Raw genomic sequence first — 11,310 nt, 5'->3', positions numbered from 1 at the left:
GGTCAGTGGGTTGAGTAGGTTTCCTGGTTGAGAGGACTAGTGCCTGTGTTCTGGTGGATGAGGCTGGATCTTGTCTTTCTGTTGGGTAGGTCCACGTCTGGTGGTGTGTTTTGGGGTGTCGGTAGCCTTATTATGATTTTAGGCAGCCTCTCTGCTAATGGATGGGGCTGTGGTCCTGTCTTGCTAGTTGCTTGGCATAGGGTGTCCAGCACTGTAGCTTGCTGGTCGTTGAGTGAAGCTGGGTGTTGGTGTTGAGATGGAGATCTCTGGGAGTTTTTCGCCATTTGATATTACGTGGAGCTGGGAGGTCTCTTGTGGACTATTATACTGAAGTTGGTTCTCCCACCTCAGAGACACAGCCCTGATGCCCGGCTGGAGCACCAAGAGCCTTTAATCCACATGGCTCAGAATAAAAGGGAGACAAAATAGAAAGGAAGGAAGGAATAAAAGAAGGAATAAAGGAAGGAACAAAGGAAGAAAGGAAGGAAGAAAGGAAGGGAGAAAGAAAGAAGATAAAATAAAGTAGGATAAAATAAACTTATTAAAATAAAAAATAATTATTAAGAAAAATTATAAAAAGTAAAAAAAACAAAAAAACAAAAAATAAAACGGGACGGTCAGAACCCTGGGACAAATGGTGAAAGCAAAGCTATACAGACAAAATCTCACACAGAAGCACACACATACACATTCACAAAAAGAGAAAAGGGGGAGAAAAAATAATATGTCTTGCTCCCAAAGTCCACCTCCTCAACTTGGGATGATTCAAATTATAAAAAGTAAAAAAAACAAAAAAACAAAAAATAAAACGGGACGGTCAGAACCCTGGGACAAATGGTGAAAGCAAAGCTATACAGACAAAATCTCACACAGAAGCACACACATACACATTCACAAAAAGAGAAAAGGGGGAGAAAAAATAATATGTCTTGCTCCCAAAGTCCACCTCCTCAACTTGGGATGATTCGCTGTCTATTCAGGTATTTCACAGATGCAGGGCACTTCAAGTTGATTGTGGAGCTTTAATCTGCTGCTTCTGAGGCTGCTGGGAGAGATCTCCCCCTCTCCTCATTGTTTGCACAGCTCCTGGGGTTCAGCTTTGGACTTGGCCCTGCCTCTGCGCGTAAGTCTCCCGAGGGCGTCTGCTCTTCACTCAGACAGGACGGGGTTAAAGGAGCAGCTGATTCGGGGGCTCTGGCTCACTCAGGCCGGGGGGAGGGAGGGGTACGGTGTGTGGGGTGAGCCTGCGGCGGCAGAGGCAGGCGTGACGTTGCACCAGCCTGAGGCGCGCCGTGCGTTCTCCCGGGGAAGTTGCCCCTGGATACCGTGACCCTAGCAGTGGCAGGCTGCACAGGCTCCCGGGAGGGGAGGTGTGGAGAGTGACCTGTGCTCGCACACAGGCTTCTTGGTGGCGGCAGCAGCAGCCTTAGCATCTCATGCCCGTCTCTGGTGTCCGCGCTGATAGCCGCGGCTTGCCCGTTTTTGGAGCTCCTTAACGTGGCGCGCTTATCACCTCTCCTCTCACACCAGGAAACGAAGAGGCAAGAAAAAGTCTGTTGTCTTTTTGGCAGCTCCGCGCCCGTGTCTGGAGCTTCTTTAAGCGGAGCGCTTAATCCCCTCTCCTCGCTCCCCAGGAAGCAAAGAGGGAAGAAAAGGTTTCTTGCCTCTTTGGCAGCTCCAGACTTCTCCCGGACTCCCTCCTGGCTAGCCGTGGTGCACTAACCCCTTCAGGCTGTGTTCTCGCAGCCAACCCCAGTCCTCTCCCGGCTTCCGACCGAAGCCGGAGCCTCAGCTTCTAGCCCCCGCCTGTCCCGGCCGGTGAGCAGACATGCCTCTCGGGCTGGTGAGTGCTGGTCGGCACCGATCCTCTGCGGGAACCTCTCCGCTTTGCCCTCCGCACCCTGTTACTGCGCTCTCCTCTGCGGCTCTGCAGCTTCCCCTTCTGCCACCCGCAGTCTCAGCCTGTGAAGGGGCTTCTAGTGTGTGGGAACCTTTCCTCCTTCACAGCTCCCTCCCACTGGTGCAGGTCCCGTCCCTATTCTTTTGTCTCTGTTTATTCTTTTTTCTTTTGCCCTACCCAGGTACGTGGGGAGGTTCTTGCCTTTTGGAAGGTGTGAGGTCTTTTGCCAGCGTTCAGTGGGTATTCTATAGGAGCAGTTCCACGTGTAGATGTATTCCTGATGTATCTGTGGGGAGGAAGGTGATATCCGCATCTTACTCTTCTGCCATCTTCTCCCCAATCTGAGTAGACCTTCTTTTGTAGTTTTGACTTCTCATAACTTATTTAGGTCTCACGTCTTCAGAAAATAATATTAGATCAATCATGATGGGAAGAAATAAGAAAAAATTAAAACTGAAAGCATACAGAAACAAACTCTACTCTCTTTCAAATGAATAACATAACCATACTGAAGAGGAAAAACTAATCAAAGTAACTTATAAACACAGTATTTGACTATATAACCTCAGTTTTGGAGAGAATTGCAAATGAATTGTTAACTCCTTTTTAGTTGGTGTGATTTTTTTGAGTTAGAATGGCTGAAAAAATCATGCAGTTTATATATAATATAAGATTTAGCAAATGAATAAAATGTGTTTATGTTATTAGAATCCAGGGTTTTCACTGGAAGAAGGGACATACAAATATGTATTGGAGTCAGTGGGGAGACCCTATGAGAATAGATTAGAATTGAAAGTAATGATGTGGACTCAGGATTTCTCAAATATATGTATATGTGTATATACATATATATGTGTGTGTGTCTGTCTTTATGCATGTATGTATGTTCATGTATGTGCATGTATCTGCTGTATCTGCAGAAGTAGTCCAGAAACAAATACACCCTAGAAGAAATGATCTAACATTTACCCTAAATCCCAGAATCCTTGATCTTTAATGCCATTCCTCACAAAAAGGAGCCAGCCTCCTTGGAGAAGTGGCTGACTTCAGAGCAGGGACAAGGTAGGTAAAATATGAGCCTGGATTATTTTGTCAAGCCAGAAAGTAAGAAAAAAAAAATGAGTTCATGTCACAGGGACACAGGAACTAGGTTCAAAGGGGTGCCCACTGTCTAAATCTAGGACTTAATTGACACAAAAATAATTAAGGGCAGTGATGACTTATAGAATGTTGGAATAAAAAAATAGAAATCCAAAAATAAAAAAGAAATCCATGAGTCCATACTAATAATGGATATATAAATAAGCAGGTTAGTGGGGGAATAAATGAGGGTTCTGCTTATTGCAGAATGTTGAGTGCTGACTGGTGAATGTGGAGGAAGTGCTGGATTTGGAAAAGCATTTTATGAACATCATAGTAAAGACTGATTCAGATAGTAATTATCAATATATGCTAAATCTAGGCAGAAATTTTGGTGAGGAACAAGATATTTGCATGGTCTAAAGTGTCTGAACACAGATTGCTTATTAGTTACAAGGAAAAATACAAAGTATACATTAGAGAAGTTAGAGAGCAATAAACAAAACTTTAGGTGTACAAAATTGACATCACCAAGGATAATGATTCTGGTTATGGCAGTATGAAGAGTTAATCCTCTCCCTAAAGAATCAGTGTGAAACTAGACAGAAATTGTTGTACAGTTATTGTACAGCTATTTCAGTGCTCTGGAAATTGACCAAAAGCAAACAACAAACTCAGAAGCATTTATTCATGCTAGACCTTTGGATAAGAATAGTAGGAACCTGCAGCATTCTTACTTGGGGTGGCTCCCATCTTTCCCACATGTCAGTACTCTCAGTGAAAATGATAGTTTTGCCAGGGCAGGGCTGGCCATAAAACCAGCAACTTTGCTGCCGAAAGCGGGGAAAGCTTAAGCCCACAACATCATTGTCAGGAAAAATAATATTGAATCCAGAAGGAAATGAAAGGGAAAAATCTCTAACTCTGCTTGTCTAAGTTATAATCCTATTTGGGACTAGTGGCAGACCTGCTAGAAATTTAACAGGAAAATCCTGGTAATGAGAGAGTCATAGGAGGGCTAGATGAGACTCAGGACCAAGATGGCAACATAGGAGGCTCCTGAATTTCATTCTTTCACAGAGAGCTACACATGGAGCAATTCCCTGTGAGAGAAATCCAGAAACTAGTTAAGTTACTCCTGTACCTTGGGCGCCTAAGAAAATACCCACATTGAAATGGGTAGGAATGATGGAGATACACTCCTGCCGTAAACCCCACTCTTTGCACAACACCAAGTAATGGAGAGGGAAACCCCAACGCCCACCTTCTCCCTGAAGAGCAAAGGGTTGGGGCCACACATCTTGAACATCAACTTTTAAGGCTCCCACCTGAGTAATGGTTCCCTCAAACTCCTAGCTCTGAAAGCCAAGAGAGTTTGTGTTCACAAGTCCCATAGGACTATAGAACACAAAGAAGCAGTTCTTAATGGGTGTGTGAGCACTTACTGTGGTTATCCCTCCAGGCTCAGTGCAGAGGGAGCAGGCAAAAATACCCTTCTCCCAGTGTTTCCCTAAAAGGTGTTTGACTGCATACTTTACAGGGTACAGCTTCTAATTAACACAGAGCTAGGTGCTGACTGCTGTCCTCACTAGAGCCTAAAAGAAAAAAGACTGACTTCAGCTTTCATGATACATATACACTGAAGGTGAAGCTGTATAAAAATATATCTCATGCAAATAAAAGCCAAAGGAAAGCACAGGTAGCTACATTGATATCAGACAGAATAGACTTTAAGCCAAAAACTGTAATAAGAGACAAAGTCATTATATAATGATAAAATAGTCAATTCATCAAGAGGTTATAACAACTGTAAATATTTATGCACCCAACATCAGAGTACTTAAATATATAAAGTAAATATTATCAGGTCTGAAGGGAAAAGTTGACAGCAATACAATAATAGTAGAAGACTTCAGTACCCCACATTCAACAATGGATAAATCATCCAAACAGAAAATCAATAAGGCAAATAGTAAGGACTTAAACAACATGTTATAGCAGATGGACCTAACAGACATATACAAAACCTTCCATCCAACAGCAGCAAAATATACACATTCTTCTCAAGCACATGTTGAACATTCTCCAGGATGAATTGTATATTAGGCTACAAAACAAGTCTTAATAAATTTATGAAGATTAAAATATCAAGTGTGTTTTTCAACCAGGATGGCGTGAAACTAGAAATCAGTATCAAGAAGAAAACTTGTAAATTCACAAATGTAAAGAGATGAAACAACCAGTGGGTCAATGAAAAAATCAAAAATATCATGAGACAAACGAAAATGGAAAAGCAAACACCAAAACTTATGGGATGCAGCAAACGCAGATCTAAGAGGGAATTTTATGGTGATAAATATCTACATTAAGAAAAAAGAAAGATCTCAAATATCCTAACTTTACATTCCAAGGAATTAGAAAAAGAACAACTGAAGCCTGATGTTAGTAGAAGGAAGGAAATAACAAAGATCAGAGCAAAAAATAAATGAAATAGAGAATTAAAAGACAGTAGAAAAGATCAATGAAACTAACACCTGTTTCTTAAAAAAGATAAGTAGAATTGACCAACCTTTAGCTAGACTTAGAAAAAAATGAGAAAATACTTACATAAGTAAAATCAGGTATGAAAGAGGGGACATGACAACTGATACCACAGAAACACTAGGGATCATAAGTGAGTACTGTGAAAATACCAACAGGTAACCTAGAAGAATGAATAAATTCCTAGAAACATACAACCTACCAAAACGAAATAATAAATAGAAAATCTGAACAGAACAATTACTAAGGAGATTGAATCAATAATCAAAAACATTCCCAAAAGAAAAGTCCAGGACCACATGGCTTCACTGGTGAATCCAACCAAAAATTTAAAGAAGAATTAATACCTGTCCATTACAAACTCTTCCAAAAAATAGAAGTGGGAACACCTCCAAACTCATTTTAAAAGGCCAGCATTACTACCCTGATACTAAAGCCAGACTTGGACACTACAAGAAAAGGAAACTAGAAGCCAACATCCCTGATGAATTTAGATGAAAAAATCCTCAACAAAATATTGGCAAACCAAATTCAACAACATGTTAAAGGATCATAGACCATGAGTGAGTAGGATTTACTCCTGGGATGCAAGATAGTTTAGTAAGCAAATGAATAAATTGTTCTCTTTGAAATGGTTAATTTTATGTTATGTGAATTTTATCTCAGTAAAAGAAAAACTTAAGGTTGTGGAAATGCTCCATTTTGAATGAGAATAAAGAAACATGACAGCTAAATGGAATATTGAGCTTAGAATGAATCCTGATGGTAGGGGAAAAGCTCCAAAGAATAACATTGAGTCAGTGGACAAAATTGGAATACAAATGTAAGATTAGACTTCAAGTATTGCAGCATGTTTAATTTACTGAGGATGATAACCATACTGTGGTTAGGAAGACATTATCTTTATTCTTACAAAAAACACACTGAAGTTTTTAGGGGTAAATGTCGTGATGTGTACATTCACATGGCTCAGAAAAATGTGTGTGTGTTTGTAGAAAGAGGGCATGCTAGCACATAAGTACAAATGTTAAAGCAAATGGAGCAAAATTTTAACATTAGGTGAATCATTGTGAAGGGTAGATGGGTGCTCTGTGCACTATTCTTGAAACTTTTCTGTAAGCTTTAAATTATTCCCCCCCCCCAAAAAATGTTTAACGTATCTATGATCCAGTTTAACAAATGTAGCATCATAGATATAGTTGAAACTTCCTGCGTATGCCTTCTCATCCCAGAGATATATACTATCCCGAATTTGGTATTTTTTAGTCCCAGATATATCTTTATATTTTGACTGTATGTTTGTATATACCTGAACAATATATAGTAGCATTTTTGTATGGTTTTTAACAATATATAAATGCTGTCATTCTATAGCATCACTTTATACCTTACTTTCCTCACTTGATATTATGTTTGGGAGAGTTAATTCATGTTGATATATGTAGCACTAGCTCTCTTATTTTCACTGCTGTAAAGGTATCCCAAAAGTCTTAGTGATGTTTTAATCTATCTTAAATTCACAGAATAAATGTTACAGACCTACCCCCCAAAGCCATATCACTTGAAAATTGTATTTAAATTTCTTTAATAATTATTTCATTTTATAAATTTTGGGTTTTTTTTAACATCTTTATTGGAGTATAATTGCTTTTCATTTTATAAATTTTGAATAATAAAACTTTAGTTTTTTGTTTCAGTCAACATTTGCCATCTTCAATCAGAGGAAGTTTAATTTATAGTATGATTTTACTATAATTTATTCTTCATTCTTACATTTAGGATGTGCCCACTTCTTTCATTGTTTAAATACTTCTACAACGTACCTTTTTGTACCTTATCGTCTTGGGTACGTGTGAGAGAGTTTCTGTGATAAATAACTAATAATGGAATTACTAAAATTACTGTAATAACTAGCTGGTAGGGTATATGCATCTTAAGTTTCTTTATGTTCCTCACAGCAGTATGTATGATAGTTCCTTTCCCTGCCATCCTCATAAAAACTTAGAATTGTCAGGCTTTGATTTTGGCTATTGTAGTAGGTTTAATATCATACCTCATGAATTTATTAGGTTGAATTTTTCTGATTATTAGAAGTTTGGGAGCTTCTTTTCATGTTTATCATTTTGATTTCCTCTTTTGTAAATTGTAAATTCATATTATTCTCTTACGTTGCTTTTTTTCTTGTTGATTTTAGTGGGGATTTTTAAAGTTGTCAACAATGTGCTATTTCCAAGAAGTAGAGAAAGGTTGATGTAAAAAGGTGGAAAAAAGATATAGCAGGAATATTTCAATAACAAAACTGGTATGGTTATGTTAACATCAGGGAAAAATGTTATTAGAACAATGCCAAGCATCTAAAACAGAAATTTAAGTATAGACCTTGGAGATTAAGTTGAAAAGAAGGTAATAGTGTATTTCTAAACAACTAATATATTCAGTGAGTGTTACACTGATTAGACAAAACTGAAAGTTTGGGAAAGAAATACCCTTAGGCTCTATGGAATTTATAGTTTAACCAAATATTTTTCTTCAGAGATTTTTAAAATATTGGCTTTTTCATTCCATGTCATTCTAAGTCTTCGTTGGCAGCACATGTAAAATTAAATGCATTTGGTAAGCATTTGCTCTTTGTGTTTTCAGGAATTCAGAATGTCCTCAGCCTCTTCTGTGCAGTCCTCACAGAAAATAAGGTTCTCTTCCATTCTGCAAGTTTCCAGAGACTTAGTGATGCTTGTAGAGCCCTGGAATCATTAATGTTTCCTCTTAAATATAGGTGAGAGTTTTTATTTGGTATCTTTATTTATTCCCAAATCATGCATTACTTATCGATGATCAGTCAAAACATCATAGCACGACAGTTTTGAATGACAAGGGCATATGTTACAAAGTTACATTGTTGTAGGAGTCATGATTCTGATAGGAATTAGCCTGGAATTTGGAACTTTTCCAAGTTGTCTATTATTGAGTGGTGATTTATTTCATGAAAAAATAATTAATTTGAATAGTATTGTCAGCAACGTTTAATTCCCTTTGAATATAGTAGGAGATAAAAGTCTTAAGATAGTACTGTCTGATTATTTACTATTAAGGAATTATTATTAATTTGAGGGGGTTATAGTGTATTATGGTTTTATTTTTTAAAGAGCCCTTATCTTTTTTAGATATATACTAAAGTATGTATAAATGATATGTCTGGGATTTGCTTCAAATAATATGGTAGGGAAGAGAACAAAAATGGGTAGAAATATGTATGTGGCCATGCATTGGTGATTGTCAAAACTGAATTAGATACATGGGGCTTTATTTTCCTTTTTTCTCTCTATTTTGGGGGGGGAGAGGGAAGTTAATTTTTCAAAATAAAAAGTAAAAAATAAAGCAGTCTAAACAAGTGATGACTGAGAGTGCTGTAAGTAGAATATTTTATTCTAATACTCTTTTTTATCAATTTGATAATCACAATATCTAGGAAACTTAAGTTTATACAAACTAGGAAAAATTTATACAGTCTACAGATTTTATTAAAAACTTTTTTTTAACCTATGTGCTTTTCTTAAACCTGGGTAAGAGAGCATTCTAAACCTTTGTTTTTGTACCTTGCCATTGTTATTGAATACAAAAATCAAGTATAGAAAATTGAATTTGAATGATTGTTTTATGTAGACAAATAAGCTGTCACCAATATTGAGGGAGCGGACCAATCAGGGAGTTAGTATTACCACCTGATGTCAGATTGCTATGTAAGGGAAAATTATTTCAAGCAACTTTGAACAACCTAAAGAGACTGCTTGCCTAGGTGTAAGGGATAAGGAATCTGCCCTTGTTTACTTTATATCTTGTTATATTGGATCATATCTTTCACATGAAGATTTTTTTTTAAATCTTTTTTCCCCCAAAATTTAACAACCCTGAGAATATTATTGATAATTTCTAAACATAGGTAATCTAAAATTCACACAGCATAAAAATGAAAGAAAGGTGTGTTATATTACCGAAGAACAAATATATCTCATGTATATTTTTATTATTTCCAGTTATCCTTATATTCCTATTCTCCCGGCTCAGCTACTGGAAGTTCTGAGTTCCCCAACGCCTTTCATTATTGGAGTACATTCTGTCTTTAAAACTGATGTTCATGAGCTTGTAAGTATTCATCTTTATTTTTATTTTATTTTATTTTTTTAACATCTTTATTGGAGTATAATTGCATTACAGTGGTATGTTAGTTTCTGCTTTATAGCAAAGTGAATCAGCTATACATATACATATATCCCCATATCTCCTCCCTCTTGCGTCTCCCTCCCACGCTCCCTATCCCACCCCTCTAGGTTGTCAAAAAGCACCGAGCTAATCTCCCTGTGCTATGCAGCTGCTTCCAACTAGCTGTCTATTTTACATTTGGTAGTGTATATATGCCCATGCCATTCTCTCACTTTGTCCCAGCTTACCCTTCCCCCTCTCCACATCCTCAAGTCCATTCTCTACGTCTGCATCTTTATTTATGTCCTGGCCCTAGGTTCTTCAGAACCATTATTTATTTATTTTTTTTTTAGATTCCACATATATGTGTTAGCATACGGCATTTGTTTTTCTCTTTCTGACTTACTTCACTCTGTATGACAGACTCTAGATCCATTCACCTCACTACCAATAACTCAATTTCGTTTCTTTTCATGGCTGGGTAATATTCCATTGTATATATGTGCCACATCTTCTTTATCCATTCATCTAAGCACCGAGCTAATCTCCCTGTGCTATGCAGCTGCTTCCAACTAGCTGTCTATTTTACATTTGGTAGTGTATATATGCCCATGCCATTCTCTCACTTTGTCCCAGCTTACCCTTCCCCCTCTCCACATCCTCAAGTCCATTCTCTACGTCTGCATCTTTATTTATGTCCTGGCCCTAGGTTCTTCAGAACCATTATTTATTTATTTTTTTTTTAGATTCCACATATATGTGTTAGCATACGGCATTTGTTTTTCTCTTTCTGACTTACTTCACTCTGTATGACAGACTCTAGATCCATTCACCTCACTACCAATAACTCAATTTCGTTTCTTTTCATGGCTGGGTAATATTCCATTGTATATATGTGCCACATCTTCTTTATCCATTCATCTGTCATTGGACACTTAGGTTGATTCCATGTCCTGGCTATTGTAAATAGAGCTGCAATGAACACTGTGGTATATGACTCTTTTTGAATTATAGTTTTCTCAGGGTATATGACCAGGAGTGGGATTGCTGGGTCATATGGTAGTTCTGTTTTTAGTTTTGTAGGGAACCTCCATACTGTTCTCCATAGTGGCTGTATCAATTTACATTCCCACCAGCAGTGAAAGAGGGTTCCCTTTTCTCCACACCCTCTCCACAATATACTGTTTGTAGATTTTTTGATGATGGCCATTCTGACTGGTGTGAGGTCATACCTCATTGTACTTTTGATTTGCATTTCTCTAATGATTAGTGATGTTGAGCATTCTTTCATGTGTTTGTTGGCAATCTGTCTATATTCTTTGGAGAAATGTCTATTTAGGTCTTCTGCCCAGTTTTGGATTGGGTTGCTTGTTTTTTTGATATTGAGCTGCTTGTAAATTTTAGAGATTAATCCTTTGTCAGTTGCTTCATTTGCAACTATTTTCTCCCATTCTGAGGGTTGTCTGTTCATCTTGTTTATGGTTTCCTTTGCGGGGCAAAAGCTTTTAAGTTTCATTAGGTCCCATTTGTTTATTTTTGTTTTTATTTCCATTTCTCTAGGAGGTGGGTCAAAAAGGATCTTGCTGTGATTT

At 37.7% G+C, this 11,310-nt stretch overlaps 1 protein-coding gene across 4 annotated transcripts in view; it reads left to right on the top strand.

Moving 5' to 3' along the window:
- SBF2 (SET binding factor 2) overlaps positions 1–11,310 on the top strand; it is a 519,569-nt gene that overhangs the window by 276,846 nt on the left and 231,413 nt on the right. For all 4 annotated transcript variants that reach the window (XM_024119088.3, XM_028501227.2, XM_024119087.3 and 1 more), the window contains 2 exons: positions 8,162–8,294; positions 9,553–9,661. In XM_024119088.3, the coding sequence (XP_023974856.1) occupies positions 8,162–8,294; positions 9,553–9,661 (242 nt within the window). The remainder of the gene's footprint in view (positions 1–8,161; positions 8,295–9,552; positions 9,662–11,310) is intronic.

Source organism: Physeter macrocephalus, chromosome 16 (assembly GCF_002837175.3).
Source record: "Physeter macrocephalus isolate SW-GA chromosome 16, ASM283717v5, whole genome shotgun sequence".
Classification (NCBI taxonomy): domain Eukaryota; kingdom Metazoa; phylum Chordata; class Mammalia; order Artiodactyla; family Physeteridae; genus Physeter; species Physeter macrocephalus.
This window is presented reverse-complemented; position numbering and strand designations above follow the sequence as displayed.